Below are 26,271 nucleotides of genomic sequence, written 5' to 3' on the forward strand. Positions count from 1 at the left end.
GTAACAAAACAATAAGCTGACGTGGCAGCAACACTTACATAAACTAGACGACTCTGGAGGGATACTCAAACGGGACTCAGAAAGCTCAGGAAACTCAGGAGACACAGGAGAACACTGAAGACCCAAACGAATACGACCCGACAAAGGAACAACACAGAACAGGAGGCTTATATACAAGGACAAGACAAGACGTGATTACAACAGGTGTGACGAGACAAAGGTGGCAACAATTAAACTGACGAGGAAACACTAGGGAAACACAGACACAAACAGAAACAGCAAATGGTACCATCCTTACAATTATACTTCATTCTTACCAGAAGTATCATTTGGTATCGTCTTCCTCTCAGATCCACAGCTCAGGCTGTATGACTGTCGACCTCCAGGCGGGTGTTGTTCGAGTGGAAGTGCTTCTTGGGAAAATGTCCTACATGATTTATATACGTGAGTAGATTTGCTGCTACATGTTGTATTCCTTTGACAGCATGAATATTAGATATTTACCGTAATTTGTGTTTTCCATCCATCCATTATCTTTACCCACTTCTTCCTTTTTGGGTTGCGGGGGTCACTGGTGCCCATGTCCATCAGTCACTGTGCAATGGGCGGTCTCCAGTCAATCACAGGGTTTTGTTTCTTGTCTTATTAAATGGGGGTTCTTTATTTTAATAATTTACCCAGTTTAAATCAAAACTGAAGGCATCCAAAAGTTGAAGTGTCTAGTTGGAACATGGTGCACATCAGCATGTGGCTTGATTGTTAAGAATTTGAAAACAACACTGGCTTCATATCTCACAGGCGGTGCTCTAACATTATTTCACTTGCTCTTAGTGACTCGGCCACTACGCTCGTCACATCACTGCCATTCTCACTACAATCAAAAGGAAAGCACTGTTCTCACCACATGGCTGCAACGAACAATGCATTAGAGCTGGGTGATATGGACCTAAATTAATATTGATATTTTAAGAAAAATTGCGATATACGATATATATATATATATGTATTTTTTTTTTCTTTCCATAAAATAACAAAAATATATTTCTGAGTCAAAGCTTTGTTCCAGTTGTCACACAGGCACGTTTATTAACAACAGCTGTAACAGTACAAAATAAATGTCTAAAAAATAAACTATTTACATATATTATAGTTTATTTTTTAGACATTTATTTAGATATATTAAATAATAATCCTCTTCAGCTGGGGGCGGCTGTGGCTGAGAGGCTGGGTTTGTATTCAAGGAGGGAGAAGGAGGGGGGCCGCGTGGGAGAAAGAGGAGGAGCATGAGGGTTTTCAAGTATAAAACTATATTATTTTATATCGATATAGTCTCAACTTATATCGCAAAAACAATTATATCGATCTAAAAAAGTTTAATCTGGTCCTCTGGACATTCAAAAAAACCCAAAACAAAGCAAAACAACAAAAAATGTAGAAACGTTTCGTCTCTCATCCGAGAGACTTCTTCAGTCTGAGGTGCTGTTTTCAGCACCTCAGGTTTTTTTGAATGTCCAGAGGACCAGATTTAACTTTTTTAGATTTTTCTACCTGGATTATTGAGCATGCATCAGGAAATTATATTGATGTTTTTAAAATATCAATATATCGCCCATCTCTACCATGCATCAATAAATACCACCCTATGCCCTGGCATCCTTTCTTTGCGTTTTACACTCAAAGCAAGCAGCTCTTGTTCTCTTCATGGTCAGGCCTGCTGGTTAAGAAAGAAAGAAGGATGAATATGGTGAAGGTTCTGCAGATAAAACTCCTTCACCTGGATCCCCTTATGCTGATGATGGATCCCTTTTCCTACACAGTGAGACTGAAACTGATGGAGGAGGTTCAGCAGAACTGTGATTAGAGCTTTCACCTTACAGCAAGAATGTTGTAGGTTTGCTTCCCTTCTAGGGCCTTTCTATATGTTTGTTTGTTCTCTCTGTGAATGTGTGCGTTTCTCCAAGTAGCTTCCTCCCACAGACCAAAATATTATGGTAAATGGTAACTGAGATGTCACTAGGTGTGAGTGAGAGAGTGAATGGTTGTTTGTCTTGTTTGTCTCTATGTCCCTGTGATGGACTGGAGACCTGTCCAGGGTGTCCCCCGCCTCTCACACAGTGACTGCTGGAGATAGGCACCGGCCAACTGCGACCCTTCATGTAAAAGTATGTAAAGAAAATGGAAGGATGTATAGTTTTTGGTCTGTTGTAAGGAACCAGATAATTGAGAGAATACTTGGACATGTAAGAAGAGAATATGCAAACTGAACACAGAAAAGCCCCAGGCAGGAGGTGATCTTATATCCGTTTTGCTGTGAGGCAACAGATCTAACTACTTCTACACCATGCCTCCCCAAATTTAAACATTTTTAAAAAATCATTTAAATTTGTAAAATGAGTTATTTCTTGTAACTCAGCTGCTAGCATCATCTGACGGTTTGTATATGATGTTAGATACAGTTTGAACACTTAAGTTGCTAAATTTATTCCAAATTAAAGTCTGCCCTACGAAGAAATCATTTATTTTGTGGTTGTGAATTGAGTTTTCTGTAATTGCAGGTCTTGAAGATGAAGTTGAGGAAAATATTGCTGGTAAGAAAATATTTTGGGATTAATACTGTACATAAAACTGGCCTTCTTGTTGCAGTCTTCTCAGTGACAGTTAGAGTAGGAGGCTGGAGTCATTTCCAACATCAACACATACAGTAGATGTTCTGTTTGGTGAAATGTTGGTGAATGCAGACTGTTTAAATTGTGATCACTGATGAAAATATCTTACCACCATCACAGATATGGAAAGAGTTATGAAGTCATAATCATCATTAGCTGTCAATCAATTTTATAAAGCGAGATAACATGCATGTTCAAGAATCTAATAAAGAATTATTTCACAAATAATTTATCTTCATCTTGCTTCAGTCCCAGTTGAATGCATGCAGCTCAAAAACTTTGCTTTGTTTTATCTAACTACAGAAAAGATCATGAAATCTGATCCACATCAGAAGCATAGTTTTGTGTAAGACGGTTTTAACCTTTTAACTTTATGACTATTCATGTTCCTCAGTGGGTAAATCAACCACCTTAATTAACTGATTGAAATACTAATTTTAAATATTTTTCCACAAGAAACTAGTCAGTCTTTAGAGCTGTCCCAGCCTGAATTAAAAATATCTAATTTAAACGACACCCCATCATTTTAACTCCTTAAGGGACTTTTATAAAAAATTTAAAATAAATCCACATTTCAGATTTTTTTTTTTTGAATTGACAAAATATTCATCCATCCATCCATCCATCCATCCATCCATCCATCCATCCATCCATTTTCTTCCACTTATTTGGGTCAGGTCGCGGGGGTAGCAGCTTAAGCAAGGAGGCCCAGACTTCCCTCTCCCCAGCCACTTGGGCCAGCTCCTCCGAGGGAATCCTAAGGCGTTCCCAGGTCAGAGAAACATAGTCCCTCCAGCGTATCTTCTTCTGGTTTTCCTCCTGGTGGGACGTGTCTGGGACACCTCACCAGGGAGGCCTCCAGGAGGCATCCTAACCAGATGCCCTAGCCACCTCAACTGGTTCCTCTTGATGTGGAAAAACAGTGGCTCTACTCTGAGTAGAGCTGGACCATGTCATATTGTTCACGATAATACCGGTAAAAAAAGCTTGCCAGGGAAAATAAATATCATCATGATATGCTAATTTCATGACGTAATACGGCAGTGTTTCCCCTACCATTATACAAGCGGGGTGCCCCGCCCCATTAACAGAACCGAGTGCGCCGAACGACCGAACTGAACTGCGCACCCCGCCTCCACCTGTTGACACTGGCATAACGCCAATTAGTTGTGCGCAATACTAGCTAGCTAAAAAGGTAAAAACAAACAACGCGCAGTTCAGCTGTCTCTCCCTCCACTGCAGCTCGAGAAAACACACAGAACACTCGCTTGACACAGCAGCAAAAAATGAACGTTTTCATCAGACCGAGCCCAGGAGAAAACCTTGCTCTCAGCCCAGGGTGTTTTCTGCCACTTCTGACCACAGCGGAGACGAGCGTGTTTCCTCATGGCAGCTGCAGCCTCCACCCAAATGATGCTGCACTGCTGAAGGCACGCACGCCTCCCCTCAGCGCACGTTAGCTCACATAAACTCTGATGCAAGCCCATAGCCTACGCGCAGCGGGAAAGCCCCTCCAGTGCCCTTTCGAAAAGCCCTCGCCTTGGGTCACTCGGAGCACGTCTCCGCAGCACATGACGGCGGTGGAGGCCCTGACTTGGCTGGCGTCCGTAAAAGACATGACGCAACACAAAAACACGTGCCTGCTCCCAGAGCGTTATGTGGAGTGGCAGCGAGCGTGCTCCCTGAACAGCTAGATGAACCGTCTTATCAGCAAGGGTTACATGCTGCAGTTCGCAACTCAACCCCCACCGTTTAGGGGGATTGTAGAGACGGTTCTGTCATCTTCAGAACAGATCTCATCCCTTCATGCAGAAGTTCAGGAACTACTGGTAAAAATTTAATTTCTAGGGTTCCCAACAGAGAGGAAAACACAGGGTTTTACTCGCGTTACTTCCTGGTTCTGAAACGGACCGGAGGGATGAGACCCATCTTAGATTTATCCATTTTCAGCAAGTTGATCATGGAGAGAGTTTCACATGTTGATAACCAGACAGCTGTTGAACAACATTCACCAGAACGACTGATTTACCTCCATCGATCTCAAAGACGCTTATTTTCACATTCTAATCATTCCAAAGCATAGAAAGTTCCTGCGCTTCTCCTTCCAAGGAACCCAGTATCAATACAACAGGCTTCAGTTTGGTTACTCCCTCGCACCACACACGTTTTCAAAATGCTTGGAGATGGCCCTGCAGCCGCTACACAGATCAGGGATGAGAATTCTGTTTTACCTGGACGATCTGCTGTTGCTGACCGGATCCAGGCAGGAAGCAGCGGCGTAAACCAAAGTGCTGACATCACACCTGTTAAATCTCGGCTTCGCCATAAACTGGGAGAAGAGCTCGATTCTCCCGGCCCAGATGATCGTTTATCTGGGAGTGGAGCTAAACTCTGTCACTATGAGGGCCCGTTTATCACAAACGAGAGCCGAAACTCTAAAAGACCAGCTCCGCCACATAAAGCCCGGCAGAGTCGTGACAGCTGTCTCCATCATGAAACTGTTAGGAACAATGTCGTCAGCTCACACGATGGTCCCGCTGGACTTACTTCACATGAGACGTCTCCAGAGGTGGTTCACTCATCTGCGCATAGATCCAGTAAGGCAGAAGAGGCGGATGATTTCGGTGCCTCCCTCCGTGGGAACCGACCTGAAACATTGGCGAAATCCTCTCACGCTGTCAGAGGGAGTCCCTGTCAGCAGACCTACGTCACACATCTCAGTTTTCACAGACACGTCCCTGTCAGGTTGGGGAGGAACGTGCCTGTCACGGGCGGTGGGGGCACTGTAGCCAGCTCACACATCAGCTCACATAAATGTTTTGGAATGTCTCACAGTTTTGAATGTGATCCAACATTTTCCTCCTGTGTTACAGAATCAGCACGTTCTGATTCACACAGACAACAAAGTAACCGCTGCTTACATAAACTGGCAGGGGTGTGTGCGCTCAGTCCAAATGTTACACATTGTGAGACAGCTGCTGTGTTGGGCACACAAAAACCTGCTCTCCATCAGAGCAGTGTATATCCCCGGCGTCCTGAACAGAGGAAAGGACATAATGTCTAGGGGCGGTCCGCGCCACGGGGACTGTAGTCTCCATCCCGAGCTGATTTCTTGGATTTGGGTGAAATTTGGCAGAGCAGAAGTGGACCTATTTGCCACATGGCAGAATGCCCAGTGTCAACTATGGCTCTCACTGAGCCCACGGGACGATCCACCGTTAGGAGTGGATGCGTTTGCCCACAGTCCATGGCCCAAAATGCTCATTTATGCTTTTCCCCCAGTCCCTCTAATATCACGGTTTCTGAACCGAGTTCAGGAGGAAGAACTATCTGCCATTTTGATATCCCTCGAGCGCACAAGCGCCCCATGGTTTCCAATCCTGCTACGTCTGTTATCGGGTTGTCCGTGGAAACTGCCGTGGATGGATGATGCTCTCCTCCAGGCGGGAGGAGTGATCAGGAGCCACCCAGAAATAGGCCAACATCTTTGGGTCAGGCCGCTGAGCGGATCCGCTTAGAGAAGATGGGTCTCTCTCAAGTATCCAGGATTTATGTGCTGCCTCCACCACAGCGCTGTACACATCAAAGTGGACAGCTTTTCAACGCTAGTGTACGGAAAAAGGTGTAGAGGCCATCTCATGTCCACTAGGTGGCATGCTGTCCTTTCTGCAGCAGCTGATGGACAGAAATCTGGCGTTCAGCACAATTAAAACTTATGCTGCAGCCGCCTCTTCCTGTCATGAATGCTTCTGTGACAGAACAGTTTTTAATCACCCGCTGATGAAGCGTTTTCTGAAAGGTGTTCGGAGACACAGACTGGTGTCACGTCCACTAGCTCCACAGTGGGACTTAACGATAGTTTTGCGAGCCCTGATCAAAGCTCCTTTCGAGCCGTTGGATCAGGTTTCGATTAAATTCTTGTCACTTAAAACAGCCCTGCTGTTGGCTTTGACATCTGCAAAGAGAGTGAGTGATTTATCTGCCCTCTCTGTTGCGCCGTCATGCCTCAGGATTTAGGCTGATGGCAGTTTAGCTGATCTGAGACCTAACCCAGCGTTCATGCCTAAAAACATCACATACTCATTTAAATCGAGAATGATAATGTTGGAGGGTTTGTTCCCTCCTCCCCACAAATCAGAGGAAGAAGCATCTTTTCATCTCCTCTGCCCTGTGCATCCGTTGGCATGTTACGTAGCACGCACGGCCACACTGCGTCAGACTCAACATTTGTTTGTGCATTATAGAAACGCCTCTGCAGGTCGCCCATTATCCACCCAGCGCCTGTCACACTGGCTGTGTGAGGCCATTTCTGAAGCTTACAAAGCATCAGGTTTAGAGCCCCCTGACAACCTCAGGGCACACTTGACCAGAGGAATTGCATCCTCGACAGCCTTGCATAATGGTATGACAATACAGGATATTTGCACTGTGGCCACGTGGTCATCGCCCTGCTCATTTATTTACTTCTATCTGTGTCTGCTCGTTCCATGACGCATTCTGTCCTCGGTGCCTTAACAGAATGAATCTCATTGTTTTCATGGATCTTCGTTTAAACTCACATCTGACTGCATGCAATTACAGTGTGAGATATTTGTTATCAGTCACAAGTTTGTGACTGTTGGTTTTTGTTCTAATGTCACTAATCAGTTCATGACTACTGTTTGATTACTAATCAGTTCATTTATTATGAATCTGTTCACTGTTTTTTCAGCCTCTCTACTTTTCCCATCAAACTTTTCTCTCGGGTGCCCATGTACACGGAATGCGTAAATTACGCAGTGCGCGTCTGTACATGGTGCGTGTAATTACGCAGCACGTATTTACGCACATGGAGGACTGAGTGATAAAATGTTTTTTTGGTGCAAGCGGGCGCTTCATACGGTGTTTGAATGGACCCAGTGAGGAACAGACTACATCTTGCTTCGCCTTTAACCCACCAGCGACAGCCTTAAAGGGCGAAGCCTATACGAAATAGAACGTTTGTTACGTACTGTAACCCCAGATTCTATGAGTACAGGCATAGCCCTTTAAGCTCTGGGCCTCACTGGCTCCTAAATGGCTGAAGAAAAAAGCTATTTGGGAGCTGATTACCCACTCTCAATGTAATTTATACGGACCAGGTGGGGCCCACACGACAGGTGGGCGTGGACTAAATTTTTCAGTGCGATGCTTTGCGTGACGGGATAAAACCCACCAACGACAGCCTTAAAGGACTACGCCTATACTCATAGAATCTGGGGTTACAATACGTAACCAACGTTCTATTTCGTATAGGCTTAACCAACGTTTCTGAACCCACCTTCCAGAGTGGAGTTTTTTTGCTGACCCCCCGCTGATAATTTAAACATCTCCCGCTCAGGCTTTGTGTTAAACCACATGCGCACATGCACGCGTGGACAGACGCTGTATTTCTATCAACATGGCGGCGGACACACTGCTTTCTGAACTACGACTGATGGAATATATTTTTAATCTCATAGTTAATATATGTCAGATTCCAGGTGCTGTGACCAACATCTGTGTTGGAAGAGACACAGTCTGATCCAGTTCAAATATCGCTGTTTATAGAACGAGGCACCTGCACACGTCGCGCTGCACTATAACATACTAAATGTGTTAAATAATAAGTTTAATAATAATTAACAGTATTTATCTTTAGTTTGAAATATATAATGAAGCTCTCTGAGCTAAACGAAGCTATCTGGACATTGTGTAATTCAAATTATGTGATTAAAATGATGCTAAAAATCTTGCATGCTATTAACGTTGGAAATGAAGACATCAGGTTTAATTTTTATTTATTTATTCAACACCACAAACTGTATGTTATACAAACACTGATAATTAAACTGAACACACTATTAAAAACAAGTGAACTGTAAACTACATTATGAACTGGACTCTGCTCTGTTTTCATCCTGGATGTCCCACATTGTTCATCTGGCTCGTTCAGGCTGTCACTCCTTTGATTAATGCATATTAAAACATTGAATGGATTGAATTAAAGAACTGAGGGGAATTATAAATAAATAGTTCATCCAACATCTCTCTCTTCGACGTCCTCCTGCACTGTACCTGGGCCGAGTCTCGTTCAGAACTGGTCCGCCTGGTGGGACAGCTTCTTCTTCTTTCAGGAAAAATAAAAACTCGGTTGTTTTGTGACCGAAGTAAACACAAACTAACATTATTAAGAACATTTGATTTACCTGCTGTAAATCAGCTACTGATTATCACGGAGTAAAGTCCGACATCGTCAACTCGGTTCTGGTCCACTCAGCCATCGGTGTGGCGCTGTTGGATGAAGCGGTCCTGCTTGGCATCAAATCTGTCGACTCTTATCCACAATCCAGCCAAAATCCAGCTTTAACTTGTTAAGTTGTTGTTAGCTGACGTTGTAGCCCACAGGAAAAGAGTGTGCTGAGGCAGCACGCATGCGCACTAGGTGAATGTACAAAATTCACAGTTTCTACCATCTGCGTAACATTGCCAAACTTAGCCATATTGTTTCCCATCCAGAAATGGAAATGTTAATTCATGCATTTGTTTCATCTCGCCTGGATTATTGTAATGCACTGTATACATGTTTAAACAAAACCTCCCTAGACCGGTTGCAGTCTGTGCAAAATGCTGTGGCTCGACTCCTGACTGGATCATCAAAGTATTGCCATGTAACACCACTTTTAAAGCAACTGCATTGGCTCCCAGTTCAACATCGAGTGGATTTTTAAGGTTTTGGGTTTAACCTGGAGAGCTTTACATGGTCAAACACCAAATTACATTACAGAACTTTTACATCCCTACACACCGATCAGAGCTCTGAGGTCCTGTGATCAAGGCCTGCTGACTGTTCCCCAGACAAAATTGAAAACTAAAGGAGATAGAGCCTTTTCTTCCGTGGCTCCAAGACTTTGGAACTCTCTTCCTCAAACTCTCCGATCACTGGACTCAGTGATTTCTTTTAAAGGTCAGCTAAAAACTTATCTTTTTAAATCTGCTTTTGCCTGAATTTGTTTTTTGCTTTTGTTTATCTGATTTGTTGAAGCGTTTTGTGATTTTTTTTCTTGAGAAGCGCTATATAAATAAAGTTTTACTTACTTACTTACTTACAATATAAAACAGTATCATCAGCATAAAAATGAAATTTTGCATGAGGCACATTTACATGAATAAATATGTATATATATATATATATATATATATATATATATATATATATATATATATATATATATTTATAATAAACAAAAGCGGCCACAACACTGACCCCTGAGGAACACCACTGAGTATATGGATAGAAGAGGAAGCTAAACCCCTACTTGAACACATTGAGATCTATGGGTCAGATAGTTGTCAAACCAATGAAGAGCTTGTTCTGACAAGCCAATAGTGTGAAGCCTTTGTAATAAAACCTCGTGATTATCTGTATCAAATGCTTTGGAGAAATCAATAAACAAGGCTGTACAGGGCTGCTTATTATCCAAAAGATCAATAAAATCATTAACAACTTTTAGTGCTGCTGTAGTGGTACTATGCGTTTTCCTAAAACCAGACTGAGAATGTGATAGAATATCATTTAATGTTAGAAAGTCTTTCAGTTGTTCACTGACCAAGGTCTCCAGGACATTGGCCAATACAGACCATTTAGATATAGGTCTGTAATTGTTTAACTGTGCCTGGTCACCCCCTTTGAACAATGGCTTAACATAAGCAGACTTCCATATCAAGGGAATATACCCAGTATCCAAGGATAGATTAAAAAGATCAGTTAGAGGTGGGGCAATAAAATCCACAGCTAACTTTGAGAAATAGGGTTCCACTTGATCTGGGCTTGCTGAATTTTTTAGGGGCTAAAAGTTTAATAACATTATGCACTTCAAAACCTAATCCCCCTGTTGTTTCTTTTCAGGGGAAAAAAACTATATTTTGTCTCAACTGGATCTCTTTTCGTTCCTAACTCTAAACTTAAATGTTCAAAACTTCCTGTGGAGAGGATGAGTCTTGGACAGATTCAAATCTGGTCAGTGGTCAAAAACCTAATTTTGACATTACACTCTTCCAATGACCTCTCCCACTGCATTTTTGTTCTCTCACTCCGTCCAGGGGTCCCTCTGGAAAGGTCAACTCCAAGGGAATGGACAGTCCTCATCTCAGACAGATCAGAGGTTTCACAAACAGAACTTCTCATAGTCTGCTTTTTTGCTGTTTCACCGTATTTTGTACGCAGCTCCATAGACTCTGACCCCAAGAATTCTGTGGGTGAAAATATCTGAGGTTACCTTAATCTGACTGTCTGTAGGGATGGCACCCTCTGTTGGCTGGTTCCCATCCCTACACATTCTGGTTTCCCTGTCCTGATTATTTATGTCTACGTGTCCTGTCCAGGTGTTTGTGATTGTGTCTGATTACTCTGTATATAAGTCTGTGTCTTTGTGTCACTCGTTGTCGACCGCCAGATAGAGAAATGAGGCTAATCAAGCCCAAGAGGATGCAGCTGTCATTCATTGGAGCAGGTTCCAGATTGAACCCGTCCCGAGATGCCACAGTCCTAAAGTGGACATTCTTCTGTCCCCACTCTTGGTAGAAGAGGAAGAGAGGAGGAAGGCTCAGCTCAGGGACAGCCACTTGGACTTCGAACCAACCTCTTTTTCCACTCCGCCTCACCTGAATTCCATTTGGTCTTCTGAGGATGACACCAAGCCTGATGAGAGGATATCGCTCGCACTGGAGCCCAGTCCATGCCACTGCAACGATGAGGAGAAACCAACAATTCTGAGATCTAGCTCCTCTCCCCTCCGGTGTCTCTCCACGCATGGGCAGAGGAGCTGGAGATAATTTCTAAGAGGGGGGAATGCTGCCCAAAACCCCATGCTTACAGGATACACAGACGCTCACACTGCTGTGGAGCCAGAGAGGCTCTCGTAGGAGGGGAGATCCCTGAACCCCTGTGCTCCTACAGATCACACAGACACTCACACTGCTAAAGAGCCAGGGAAGCTCTCGCAGGGGAGGAAGTCCCTCAGCCCCCGCTCACCTGAAAAGCGTATGGGCTCATTGTCTGCAGAAGGTTCTGTCCCTACTGAGTCTCCTATTTCTTAAGATCCCCAACGGCCACAGGGAGCTCTGTTGAGAAAGTGCTTGATGACGTCGCTGCTGTCTCTCAGCAGCTTCATAGATTATATCTCTCTGCCCTCCTTAACCCGGATTGCCATTACAGATCCACAACCTTCTCCATCATAGAAAATCTGCTCGAGTCGAGACCCGACCTAGTGCAGATCCCAGAATTTGTCCAAGTTCTACATATAATAAAGACTCTTATGGTAGGGCACCAGAACCCATCTGATGCACATTCTTCTCGTGTTCCTGAGAGAGCCAGCCTGGAACCTGCAGCCAGCCCGGAACCTGCAGCCAGCCTGGAACCTGCAGTTAGCCCAGAACTTGCAGCCAGCCCAGAACCTACAACCAAGGTCCCAGAGCCTGCAACCGAGGTCCCAGAGCCTGCAGCCGAGGTCCCAGAGCCTGCAGCCGAGGTCCCAGAGCCTGCAGCCGAGGTCCCAGAGCCCGCAGCCGAGGTCCTAGAGCCTGCCGCAAAAGACCCAGAGCCTGCCACACTAGGTCCCAAAGTCTGCCGCAGAAGAGGTCCCAGAGCCTGCCACAGAAGACCCAGTACCTGCCACAGAAGACCCAGTACCTGCCCCAGAAGACCCAGTACCTGCCCCAGAAGACCCAGTACCTGCCGCAGAAGACCCAGTACCTGCCCCAGAAGACCCAGTACCTGCCACAGAAGACCCAGTACCTGCCGCAGAAGACCCAGTACCTGCCGCAGAAGACCCAGTACCTGCCGCAGAAGATCCTGTACTTGCCGCAGAAGACCCAGTACCTGCCGCAGAAGACCCTGTACCTGCCGCTAAGGATCCAGAACCTGCAGAGGATTTCACATCTCAGCCCGGGGACCTTGAGTGTTCCAAAGTCTCATCACCCGCCATGACCAGAGAGGTCCCCATGACCACAGAAGCCTCCACGACCACAGAGGCTTCCATGACCACAGAGGCCCCCACAACCAGAGAGGTCCCCATGACCACAGAAGCCTCCACGACCATAGAGGCATCCATGACCACAGTGGCCTCCACGATCACGAAGGTTTCCACAACCACAGACACGTCCACAACCACTGAAGCCCTCATGTCACCTGCTGCAGCCCTACAGGTCTACATGACAGAAGCTGCAGAACCCAAAGCCTCCATGACAGCAGCCGCAGAGTCCAAGGCCTCCCTGACAGCCGCCACAGAACCCAAGGCCTCTACAACAGCAGCCACACAATCCAAGATCTCCCTGACAGACAGTAGCTGCAGAACCCAAGTCCTCCACATCTGCTGCAGCTTCTCAGGTCCCCATTTCTGCTACAAATCCCCAGGTCTCCATACCTGCTGTAGCCCTCCAGGTCTCCATGTCTACTGCAGTTTCCCAGGTTGCCATGGCAGCTATAGCTCTACAGGCCTCCATGTCAGCTACAGCTCCCCATGTTACCACTGTAGTATTGCTAAAGGCTAGGTTAGCTTCAGTTAGCTTCGAGCTCCACTACAGTCAATTTTTAATAACGGGTTCTCACTTTTTCAAGCTACTTGACAGATATGTGACAGAGGTACTGTGTTGTTGATGGTTTAATCAGTGACATGAGACATTAATTTTCTTTGACCCATCAAAATAAATGTGGTCATTTATTAACAGAATCAAAATTTAACATCAAAACATTGTACACTTGATTATTCTGATCGGCTCTGATTAACTAAACTTGGCACGTTTTACTTAATAAAAACAACAGACATTTCTGAAGATATCTGGATTAATTACTGGCGAGATAGAAGTTTAAAGATGGGAAATGAAGGGGTTTAAATGGAGAGAAAAGATGGATGAGGGAAAGTGTGTTGACGGGGAATGGCACCCTTCATCCGACCCCAGCTCAGCCCTGGTACACTAGGTAGTGAAGCGACTCGTTACCTTTGCAGAAGATAGGTCGCTCACCTCCCGAGTGAACTCACAGCGAGCTGTGAGTCCGTCAGAGGTTATTTGTATTTCTGGATTCAAATCAATGAAATAACAGTTCCTGTCCCATGAAGGTCTTCAGAGGCAGGTTTTGACCGGAGGCCTTGTTCACTACAGTCCCCACTTTGGAAATCATCGCCTGTCCATGGGGATGAATTCCAACATGAACTTACGCCTCTGAATGTCCTTGAGATTGATGTATTCCAGCAAGAGGAAAACAAAAGTCAAAGAAGGTAATCCCACAATGGTTTAGGTAATTCCACAATGTTGTTGGTAATTCCATAATGTTGTTGGTAATTCCATAATGTTGTTGGTAATTCCATTATAGCAATGCTTTAACCCCTTGGAAACAAAGTCTGTAATCCATTGGAAAAAGTCATATAATCCACAACGATAAATCCACAACGATTGGAGGTGTTGATTGATCAGCATGCAGAGGGGTTCCCTTGATTGAACCACAGAGGCGACCACTGGATGAAGATTGGAGACCCACATTGGAGTTGTAGGTCCCTTCAGCGAAGGTTGCTGCCGATGGTTCCCAGTGGGTGCCATTCTGGTTCTATGTGTTATGCATTTATGTGGTTTAAGGTGGGCTTATGAGTTGGATTTTACATAAGACCTTAACCTATATGCACCTGGTGTGTAAGCTATCATGGTTTAGATCAGCTAAAGTTACCAGTTTAAAGGGTGGTTCATGCTAAAAAATTTTCATATATGGATTTATACCTATAGAAGGGCATTCCAAACTATTTTTCCATTCCTAACTTGGTTTAAGTTAGATTTACATGGCAAAATATAGTTTGGTTCAATTGTCTGTTGTCTTTTTAGACGAACGACTTGAGGTTTGGTTTTTTGGTTTTCCCCTAAATGTTTTTGGAGTCTATGGCGAGACTCAACTGAAGGATTAGCTACCCCCCCCCCCCCCCTCCCCCGAATAAGATTGTTCGAGTAGGTTCGGCTTGAGCGTCGTGAGACCAATGTAGATTATGGTACTTGAGGTAGCATTAATCTACATTGACTCCGCAAAGATTGCATTTTAACAAATGAACTGCATGTTAGCATACTTAAAGTCCTCTTAGTCTCTAACTTAAATACACACAAAATTCTTTCTTGCTTGGGGTGTTCAGAAACAATACCAAAAGCCAATTAAACAATGTCTCAACATCGACAAAAACTGTGACTAAGCAACCAGTAAAACAACGTTTCAACATTGACAAAAGTAGTGATTAAACAACTAGAAAACGACGTTTCGGTGCATCACTCACTATGAATGTCAGATTTGATCACGTTATCGCGTCTGGTAACATTACCCTAACCAACGTCACCCCCCTTCGGTCATGAGGGACCACGAACACGGGTGAGAACGTCGCTCCATGAGCTAAAGTTAGGTTGCCCTTGAGTAGTTTTAGCTGATTGCGCAGCTGAAAGAGGACTTCAAGGCCTGGCTTGGATTCCAGGTTGGCTTTGGGCGGAGTGTTGTTCTCTGGGTCAGTCAAAGACAGCATCATCAAGTTTATTGCAGGATCCGACTTCTGAAGTTGGATGATGTCTGGGTCAGTCAGCACGGGTTGTACAGAGACTGTGTTGTCAGCCGGCTTGGCTGTAGCCTGTGCACGTGTGACTGCCATTACCTCGGCTGTAGGTTGTACTGACAGGGTTGCGAGCTGCCTGGAGGGGTCAGAGGACCTCTGAGGGCCGTCCACGGCTCCGTCCTTGATAGCTGGTTTATCTGTCCCCGACGACAGTACAGCATCTTTGGTGTGGGATCCTTGGATCTCTACACCTTGAACTACCAATGGTAGGTAGTATTTGGTGGGCCCTGACTGTTTCAGCTCGCAGAGGAGGCTGTGTAATTCAGTCAGTGTTGGGTTCACCGGTTGGGTGTTTTTGGTTCCACATGCTTTTGAAGGATTACTTACCGGGACTGTGTTCTCTGTCGAGAGGTCCTCTGTGCCTTCTGCAGTGCCTGCTGTTGGGCAGTATGTGTTTGTCTCAGGAGGCACGAGTATTGGCAAGGGTTTGCTCACTCTAGCCCACATTGTCTGTGTACCATAATCTATAATCGCGTCAAAGCGATTTATAAAATCCTGGCCAAACAAAAATGGGAATGAGTCAACCATAGACGCATATACCCGGTGGTATAGTGTCATTGCGCCAACCTGCATGTGAACCATAGCTCTAGCTGTCAGGGTTGTCCCCGTCTCTGTGAGGCCCTGCAGTCCTATAGCACATTCTATGAGAGGTATGTCCCTGTGAACACCATTAGCGGCAGTCCTGAGCTCCTCGAACAGTTTGGCTGACATAATAGTCATGTCGGCTCCACCATCCAGTAGGGCTTCACGTGTGAGGACTCCTTCAAGTGTGATTGACAGGTAAGCTTTATTAGCGACCCCCTTTCTGATCAGGTTATACAGGAACCTTGTAGGTTTTGGCCGACGTTTCTTCATACGTTTACCTTCACCTGTGTAATCCTGGTTTTTCCGAACCGTTGGTGCAGTTGCTGCTGCTCCTGAGAGTTCAGCTTTTGACGGATCTCCGTCATTGATGTATGAGATCACCCCCCCACCGTGTGTTGAGGGGCTCTCATCATTTGTAACAACAAGGTTCTGGTGGCTGTCTGAGACAGTGGCAACTTTGTTGTTTGTGTCACCCTAAACCGTTAACACAGCTATTGCTGCTGCTGAGGTTTCAGTTTGTGACGGGTTACTGTCGGTGACGTGTGATTGTACCCCCCCCCCCCCTCAGGTGAGGGCGTGTCAGAGTTTACCACAACAGTGTCATGGTGACTGTCTGTGACAGCAGTAACGGTGTTGTCTGCGTGCCCTGACTTATCAGCAATGATATCGCCAAACAAAGAGTTAAGTTGTTTGTCCGTGGCAACACCATCCAACAAGTCCAACAACCAATGCACCCTGTCTGTCTCGTTCGAGCTCAGAGGACTGCGGTTCTTTTTCTGGACCTGCTGCTGTTTCTTTTCCTTCTCAGGCTGTTCAGCCCGACGTGGTGGGGAAACAGTACCCCCATTATGTGGTTCCCTGTGGGATCCCTGGTTGTATGGGTCACTTTTGGTGCCATACGTTTTACCCTTAGGGCGTTTGCCCCCCTTCTGGTACGATCGTTCATCCTCTGGTTCCTTGGGAAACGTTTAGGATCTCGTCTGGACCAGGGGGCACTCACTTGTTGTCGTTTGGCTGCTGGGAAACCTCGTTTCCTCTCGCCTTTTATGGGAGGGGGAGTCGAAGCACTCGTCCCTTCCAATTCTAATGACTGGGCAAGAATCCTCTCACCTGGGTACGCCTCAAATGGTGTTTTGGCCTGTGAACATGCTTCAAAGACATTCACAGCACAACTTTTTATCTCACTGATGGATTTCTCTTTGAAATTAGCCATCATTTGCACTGACATCCTTATGTCAGGGTGGAGATTATTGCTGAACACGTACTTGAACGGTTCCTCTTCCTCCATGTTGGCCTCGTTCCATCCATCCATCCATCCATTATCTTTACCCGCTTATTCCATTTTTGGGTCACGGGGGTCGCCGGTGCCCATGTCCAGCAATCACTGTGCGAGGGGCGGGGTATACCCTGGACGGGTCGCAAGTCCATCACAGGGCCACATGGAGACAAACGAGACAAACAACTATTCACTTTCTCACTCACACCTAGGGACAATTTAGAGTTACCAATCAGCCTAACATGCATGTTTTTGGTCTGTGGGAGGAAACCGGAGTACCCGGAGAAAAAGGCCTTGTTCCTGTAACCAAAATAAGCCTGCAAAATCCTGGAATAATATGCCCTGGGGTGCTCATTTTTACCTTGTATGAACTTGTCGGCGGCTGGATACCCGCCAGGTCCCGTGCAAGGTGAATACTCTTTCATAAGAGCAGCACATAACAGGCGGTAATCCTTTCTTGTGGCATCAGGTTGACGCTCTATGAAGGAAAACACCGTCCTGGATGAAGTGAGCCTGATCAAACCTACTCTATCCTCAACTGTAACGTTGGGATAGCTTCTTAATTGGAAGTCAAGGTTGTCCAGATAGGCCTTAGTGTCAGTTGAACCCAACGGCCCTGGCTCAAATCGATTGACATATTTTGTAATTTTGTGCAAATCCGAAATTGGGATCAAAGGCTATATTATCGGCATCGTAGGAATCAAAATGGCACATGAAGGTGTGTCGCTAGACTCATGTGGAGGTGACGGAATGGGATTAAGAGCAGGAAGTGCAGCAAAATCCTTCTGAGGTGGTGGTGGGTGACTTGGACTCTGACCTTGTTCGGCTTTGAGTTCCAGACAACCTCGCCCCACGTCAGACATCTCATTTGTTGCTACGGCTAGTTTCGCCTCACAGGCTTTCAAGCGTTCCTGTGATGTATGACATTCACTTTGTAAACGCACGCCTTGTTCGACCAACGCCGCTTTTTCCAATCTGCACTCGTTCAGAGCTTTTGATGTGAGCTGCAACTGTTGTTGTAGCGTATCGTTGTCTGAACGCAGTGTTTGGCACTTAATCTGTCCCTCCCTCATCTTCTCCTCATATGAGTGAGCTTGTAATGACAGCTGAGCTTGTGAGAGCTCTCTGTCACGTTGTAACTCATTCGCACGGGTCTCCTGATCAAAGTTAGACTGTGCCATGAGTTTTAGGTACTCCTCTCTTTCGCTGTTTAACCTTATTTCAAGGTCGTCAACCTTGTTCGCCTCCCTATAAAATGTTGCCTTCAATAAGAGCGCCAATTTAGCCAGCTGGTCATAGCTTGACTTTGTTCTGGCCGTAGAGGTCACACTCTCTGCAACATCCTTGAGCTTGTCCAATAACTCCTTTGAGTTCATGCAGTCCACCTGTTCACCATATGGATTTAAGGATTCTGTGAGCAGCATCAACGCTCTCTCTAACCAATCCATCACACAAGGATCAATATTCTTTTCTGTCACATCTGCCATGGTTATTCACTGTTTAGCACTTATCTGGTTAAACAGTTGCCAACTTCAGATATTTTAACAGGTAAATATTTGTATTCAAGTGAGCAGTGAGTTTCACACACTATTTTAGCTCTGGGTTCACTCAATAGTACTGTCATGAGTCAACTTCTTCAAATGAATGGGCACTTAATTGTAAGATTCACCCCAATGCATGAATATTTTAAGTAAATGCCTCCGTCTGGCAGTGTTACTTAATGTGCTTATGTCTAACAGATACAAGAACCAGGCCTATTTCAGTGTTCATTCACCCTAAAGCACTTAAAATTAAATAAACCAGCAATTTTTCTAAAAGTCTCAAAGCAACTTTAGTTTTCTAACGCTTTTTAAGCAGTTCTATATACCAGAAATTCGCTATTTAAAACAGTCACTCTTAAACCAGGCTGGATGAACAAAAAGAAAAAAAAATGAGAGGAAATGATCAGTCCCCCTTCAGGAAAACTGTTATACTTCTCTTTCAACAGCAGGTGGTGGTGTAAGCTTATTTATACCAGCAGAAGTCTGTGACAACTTCCTGTGGATTGTTCCGTTGATATCCGGTGTTAGCCATTAGCTAGACGTAGCACACGGTCGAACACGGTCAAATCAGCATTTTCTGAACGGATTTAAAGCTTAAACGAGGCGTCGTTTTAACAAGCACGACTATTTGCATGAAAACATGAGTTTTGGGAAGAGTGGCAGGCTTCATTTAGCGATTTTAAACACAGAGGAGGCTTCGGTTCAACTGAGATTCATTTCCGGGGTCACGTGACTGCATAGACACGTGAGCAACAGGGTGGGCTTTACAATCTGACATCAGAGGGAGTGAACGCAGACACGTCACCCGTTTCTCAGTGAATCAGAGCGACCCAAACAGCGGTTTTCAACCAATCACAGCTCGTGATTCCAGCTAGTAGTGTTAGCAGTTAGCCTGAAAAAGTCCGGTCAACTTTTTAATAACGGGTTCTCACTTTTTCGAGCTACTTGACAGATATGTGACAGAGGTACTGTGTTGGAGATGGTCTAATCAGTGACATGAGACGTTAATTTTCTTTGACCCATCAAAATAAATGTGGTCATTTATTAACAGAATCAAAATTTAACTTCAAAACATTGTACACTTGATTATACTGATCGGCTCTGATTAATAAAACTTGGCATGTTTTACTTAATAAAAACAAAAGACATTTCTGAAGATATCTGGATTAATTACTGGCAAGATAGAAGTTTAAAGATGGGAAATGAAGGAGTTTAAATGGAGAGAAAAGATGGATGAGGGAAAGTGTGTTGACGGGGAATGGCACCCTTCATCCGACCCCAGCTCAGCCCCGGTACACTAGGTAGTGAAGCGACTCGTTACCTTTGCAGAAGATAGGTCAGCTCCGGTACGGAGTTCCATTTCAACGCTACCTTTCAGCGTCTCCTTAGGATGGCTGAGAATCGTCCGAATTAGTGACGGTACTCCGTTCAACAACACGCTCACCTCCCGGGTGAACTCACAGCGAGCTGTGAGTCCGTCAGAGGTTCCACTCAGATGTGGAAGGCTCCATAATCCCAACTCATCTCAGAAGACTGAGTCTGAGAAAAACTCAGAAGAACTCCTAGGAACTCCAGCCGAACTCCATCAGAACCAGAAGAAGTCACGGAACCAACTCAACCAACTCAACCAACTAACTAACTCAACTAACTACTGGAACTAGGAAGTGTCGACTTTTAAAGAGTTCTGCTTCTGGTCACTTTTAGGAAGTCCTGATTGGTTGAAGGAACCAACAGGGGTGTGGTTTTAGTGATGTCAGAGGGTCATTACCAGTCAAGAAAACATCAGAAATGTTTAGGAACGGTTAGTTACAGACGAGAAAATATTTTGGAGAAATGACAGACTTACAGGTGTCAGTTTTCTTGTTTCTGTCTGAGAGGTTTAAAAACATGACAGTTCGTTCCAATAACTTGTTTTTGACTGTCTCCAACTTTTGACCGACATCACTCCTTCTCATTTCAGACAGAAGATCAAAAATGCATAATTACTTTGTAACATAGACATTTAACTTGATTTCTACTTTGAATGAGGATTAAAAATCATTAATACTGTTTCACGGTTGATTTAAAATGAGTGGTTCACTTCAACATTTAAAAATGGTATGAACTAAACACACTTTTGATTATCAAGATATTGTAAAATAGTAATGATAAGATTAAAAAGAGAGTGTTCTTTCAATTGATTGACCGGAGGCCTAGTTCACTACACCACTACAACTGTAGATCTCAAGACCTCCATATCAACTGCAGCCTCCTGGGTCGCCCGGCCGACTGCCGAGTGCATGGTTCCCCCACCTTTCCCCTGTGAATGAACATTACCATCAGCCACTACCCTGAACCTGCTCCATGTGTTGGACGGCCTCCCGACCATCCCCCTGAACTGACTCCTGGCACTGGGCGGCCGGGAGGAACTCACGCCATGTGTTTAACGGCCTCCCGGCCACCCACCTAAACTGTTTGTTTTCTTGTGTTTAGTATTTGTGTTTAGTTCCCAAGCCTCGTCCTGTCGGTTTTTGGTTTCTTGTCTTAGTGTTTCCTCGTGCCCTCCATCCTTGTCGTTTCTCCTTCCGCCCACCCTAGTTTTTTTTTTTTTTTTTTGGCGGGGGGCGCTTCCTGGGAACACCAGGGGGCGTCCTTGGGGGGAAGGTACTGTAGGGATGGCACGCTCTGTTGGCTGGATCCCATCCCTACACCTCCTGGTTTCCCTGTCCTAATTATTTATGTGAGTGTGAGTATTACAATGAAGAAAAAATCAATTAAATTAAAATGTCTAAAGATGACTTCTCCATTATTCATATTAATAGTAGAAGTATAAACACTAATTTATCTAAAATAACAGATTATTTAAATCAGTTAAACAGAACTTTCAGTATAATAGCAGTCTCAGAAACATGGCTAAATGAGGAAAATATAAAAAGTGTTAATATTGAAGGGTATGAACTTTATCATGTGAACAGAAACAATAAACGAGGTGGAGGCGTAGCTCTACTTGTGAATAAGGAAATTAAATGTAAAATGATCAATAAATTGTCAGTAGCTGTGGATAACATTATGGAAATGATTACAGTTGAAATATTAAACGAGACTTCCAAAAATATAATGATAAGTTGTGTATATCGATCACCTGATTCAAATATTGAATCATTCACCAATCACATCATGACAATATTGGAAAAAAGTTCAAATAAATCATTTTTTTTGTGTGGAGATTTTAATATAGACCTGGGAAATAAAACAGACTCAAATAATATCGGAACATTTATAAACTCAATGCACAGTTTAAATCTTTATCCATTGATTTCAAAACCCACAAGAATTACTGCCCATAGTGCTTCAATAATTGACAACATTTTTACAAATATAACAAATAAAGAACTTATGGGTGGCATTTTGATCACGGATGTCAGTGACCACCTACCAGTCTTCACTATCTATAAAAAAGATCAATATGATGTGAAAGTAGATAAAATTATGAAAAAAATAATAAACACATCAAAGAAAGCTCTAGATAAACTAAAAGAAGATTTAACAAAACAAAATTGGAAGGATGTATATGTTGATGATGTAAACAAAGCATATGATGTATTTATGAATATTTTAGGAGCTTTGTATGAAAAAAATTGTGTACAAGAAAATTACACAAAGAAACATGTTGATGACAAACCGTGGATGACCAAAGGGTTAAGAAATGCTTGTAAAAAAAAGAACTACTTATACTCAAACTTTCTGAAATTAAGAACAAACGAAGCAGAACAGAGATATAAAAATTATAAAAATAAATTGGTAGGGATTATAAGAAAGCATAAAAAGAAATATTACAGTGAATTATTAGACAAAAGTAATGGTAATATGAGGGCAACATGGCAAATAATGAACAGTGTTCTGAAAAATCATAAAACAAAATCGAGCATTCCACAATATTTTGTAAAGGATGACAAAGAAATTTATGACCAAAATGAAATCGTAAATGGATTCAATGAACATTTTGTGAATATTGGCCCAAGTCTGGCAGCAAAAATCCCAAATATAGATAAAAATGTAAACCATACGGTGACGGATCACACAAACAGTTTTTTTTCTTGGGGGAACTGATAAAGAAGAAATTATGACTATCGTAAAACATCTTGCAGATAAAAAATCAAAAGACTGGATGGACATGGATATGATGCTGGTAAAGAATATTATGAGTTATGTTATTGAGCCATTTACATGCAATTTATCATTTTCAACAGGGGTATTTCCAAATAACATGAAAATAGCCAAGGTAATACCATTATATAAGAGTGGAGAGAAACGTGTGTTTAATAATTACAGGCCAATATCGTTGTTGCCACAGTTTTCGAAGATTTTAGAGAAATTATTTGTCACTAGATTAGATGAATTTATCAATAAGCAAAATATATTAAGTAATAGTCAATATGAGTTTAGACCTAAAAATTCTACGTCAATGGCACTCATGGATTTAATGGAACCGATAACGACTGCTGTGGATCAAAAACATATTGTATTAGTATTTATGTTGATCTAAAGAAAGCATTTGATACTATTGATCACAATATTCTTCTCAAAAAACTAAATAAATATGGAATTAGAGGGCATGCATTGCAGTGGGTATCTAGTTATCTAGAAAAAAGGAAACAATTTGTTCAAATAAATGATGTAAAATCTGAATTCTGTAATATTACATGTGGAGTGCCTCAAGGCTCTATACTTGGACCTAAGCTATTTATTTTATATGTGAATGACCTGGTAAATGTGTCTGGATTTTTTAAATGTATTTTGTTTGCAGATGATACTACTTTTCTTTGTGTGGGTGAAAATGTTGTGCAAATGTTGAAGATGGCACAAACAGAATTTGTGAAAAGACAAAATTGGTTTCAACTAAACAAATTATCATTAAATGTTGATAAAACAAATTATATGATTTTTAGTAATAACAAGAAAGTTCTTGATACTCCATTTAGAGTCGATGGAACTGAAATTAATAGAGTCAATGAGATGAAATTTCTGGGTGTCATCATTGATGAAAAACTAACATGGAGATCTCACGTAAAAAACTTAAGAACTAAAATAGCTAAATCGATTGCAGTAATGTACAAAGTTAGAGAGTTATTCAATGATAAAGCAATGTTTCTATTGTATAATGCCATTATTGTTCCACATTTAATTTACTGTATTGAAGTCTGGGGTAAAGCATGTAAAACAATTACAAATCCAATTTTTATTTTACAGAAAAGAGCCATAAGAATTATTACCAGAAAAGATTATAACCATCCGTCAAATATATTGTTTCTTCAGCTAAAGTTATTAACATTTTATGACTTGGTTGATTACAATATCTTACTGTTTATGTATGGGGCCAACAAAAACATACTACCTACTAACATTCAAGGGAAATTTGTTAAAAGAGAAAGTAATTATTATCTAAAGGGGATGGAGATGTTTGTGAAGCCGTGGTGTCGCACCAGTCTGAAGATGTGATCCACTAGATCTCAGGGTATTAGATTGTGGAATGATCTGGAGGTTGATATTAAAAATGCCAAAACTATGTACATATTCAAGAAGATGATAAAAATTTGTTTTTAAAAAAAATTATTAAGTATAATGTGAGTTCATAAAAATTGTTTACAGTTGATCTTATATTTTAGCTGTTTTTTTTGTTTTTTTTAATTAATTCATCTTGCTTTTGTATAGTAATTTTGTTTGGAATATATTTTGGGGACAAGGGGCAGATATTATAAGAACTCATTCTTCTTCTGCTGCCTTTCATTTTATTTCTGTGATTGTATATCTTTTTTCTTTTCTTTAAATTGTATTATATTTGTTGTTTGGATGAAATGAAATGAATAAATAAAACATACATACATACATTTATGTCTATGTGTCCTGTCCAGGTGTTTGTATTTGTGTCTGATTACTCTGTGTATATGTCTGTGTCTTTGTGTCATTCGTTGTCGGGGCATTGTCTTGTGTTCGTCTGGGTTTTGTCTCGTTCACGTTCCACGTCCATGAAAACTATCTCGAGTGTTATTTAAGTACTTCCATGCCATGTAAGTACTTGTTGCCATGTCAGCTTATTATTTTGCATTATTAAAGTATTTTGTTTATTTTTTACTCCTCGTGTTTGAGTCCTGCCTGCACTTTTGGGTTCTACTCTAAGAAGCTCCACTTCTGACACTGTCAGGTTCTGATCCAGACTTCCTCGTGCACATCCGCTCACATGGACTCATGTTCATGTTTGTGCTGATGTTCAATGTTTTTATGTTATGAGTGCTTTGTGTATTTAGTTGATGTTTTTCTTGGTTCATATCTTAGATGTTATTACTGTTTTTCTTATACATTTTATTGTTGGATGTAACTGGGACCCTGTGTACATAATTTCGCTCCACCACATGTACCACATGAGGTGCGAATGACAATAAAGAATCTCTGACTCCACCCCACAGAAAAGCTATGAATCACAACCTTTCCCTGAAGAATGTCAGAAACACAGGAAGAGTTCAAACACATTTCTAATTTCAATGTTTCGCATAGCTTCAAAAAGAAAAAAACAAGTAAAACTCTTCCTTCAGTGTATTTTAATACTTCTCCATATTTAAATGGTAAAATAAACTTGCTTTCATGGTCAGAAGATATCAGAGTTTGCCAATCAAGTTTCAGTAATCTAAATTGTGGGTGACTGGTTCTAATGTAATTCTCAAAAGAAATAAAATTAAAAAGATTTCTTGAGCGTGCCAAAATTCATCTTTCATAAAACAATGCTTTCATTTACACAACCTGTTGTTACCTTTAATTGTTGCCATTAAATTTGTTTTCATGACTAGTCTTTTGAATAATAAAAATAAAAAAAACACACGACCGAAAAAACATTTTCTTTCAGTAATAAGCCATTTGTAAGCTGTTCACCATCAGAAAGGTTTTCTAGTGTAGCTTTATGACCAAAAAAAAAATCTCTTAATTGCATCAGTAAAATAGTTTTTCTTATACTTTAATCCCTAGTTACTTTTTTTTTTTTAATCATAAGTGTATTGATATAAAAACAGTTTTTTCTGCTCATTGTTCTGTGGGCCTCACTCTGTAATAACTTAGTGTAAAACCGTCTTTGACCACTAAGGTTCACTGCATACTTCTCTGGTTTAAACAGGAAATGAAGCAAATTCCTGTTTGGGTCTCGTGTCATGTCAACGAACCACCGAACCAGAACCACCTCTTTTATCCTTCCAAAAAAGTTCAATCTGGTCCTCTGGACATTCAAAAAAACAAAAGCAAAACAAAGCAAAAAAATCTAGAAACGTTTCGTCTCTCATCCAAGAGACTTCCTCAGTCTGAGGTGCTGTTTTCAGCTCAGTCTCTTAAATAGCACCTTCTTAGAGTGGCTCAACCAGTTTTGCTGCTGACAACCAAAACCAGCTGATCACATGCTCAAGAAGGACCATCAGCCTAACAATGGATCATTAGCACCTGATGGCTGTTTACTATTCACAGAGGGCTGAGTGATACTAGCAATCACAGCATTGTAAGAGGGGGACAGTTGAACCCGGAGGCCTCCACCCCTGTTTAATGATGGACGATTT

General features: G+C 42.5%; 1 protein-coding gene across 1 annotated transcript in view; it reads left to right on the forward strand.

Moving 5' to 3' along the window:
• LOC119409580 (cytochrome b5 reductase 4) overlaps window positions 1-26,271 on the forward strand; it is a gene marked incomplete at its 5' end in the record, with an annotated part of 139,489 nt that overhangs the window by 29,537 nt on the left and 83,681 nt on the right. Inside the window, 2 exon segments of the mRNA XM_037676482.1 lie at window positions 351-444; window positions 2,556-2,588. Coding sequence (XP_037532410.1) covers window positions 351-444; window positions 2,556-2,588 — 127 coding nt within the window.

This window comes from Nematolebias whitei, chromosome 5 (genome assembly GCF_014905685.2).
Source record: "Nematolebias whitei isolate Nwh7 chromosome 5, NemWhi1, whole genome shotgun sequence".
NCBI lineage: Eukaryota > Metazoa > Chordata > Actinopteri > Cyprinodontiformes > Rivulidae > Nematolebias > Nematolebias whitei.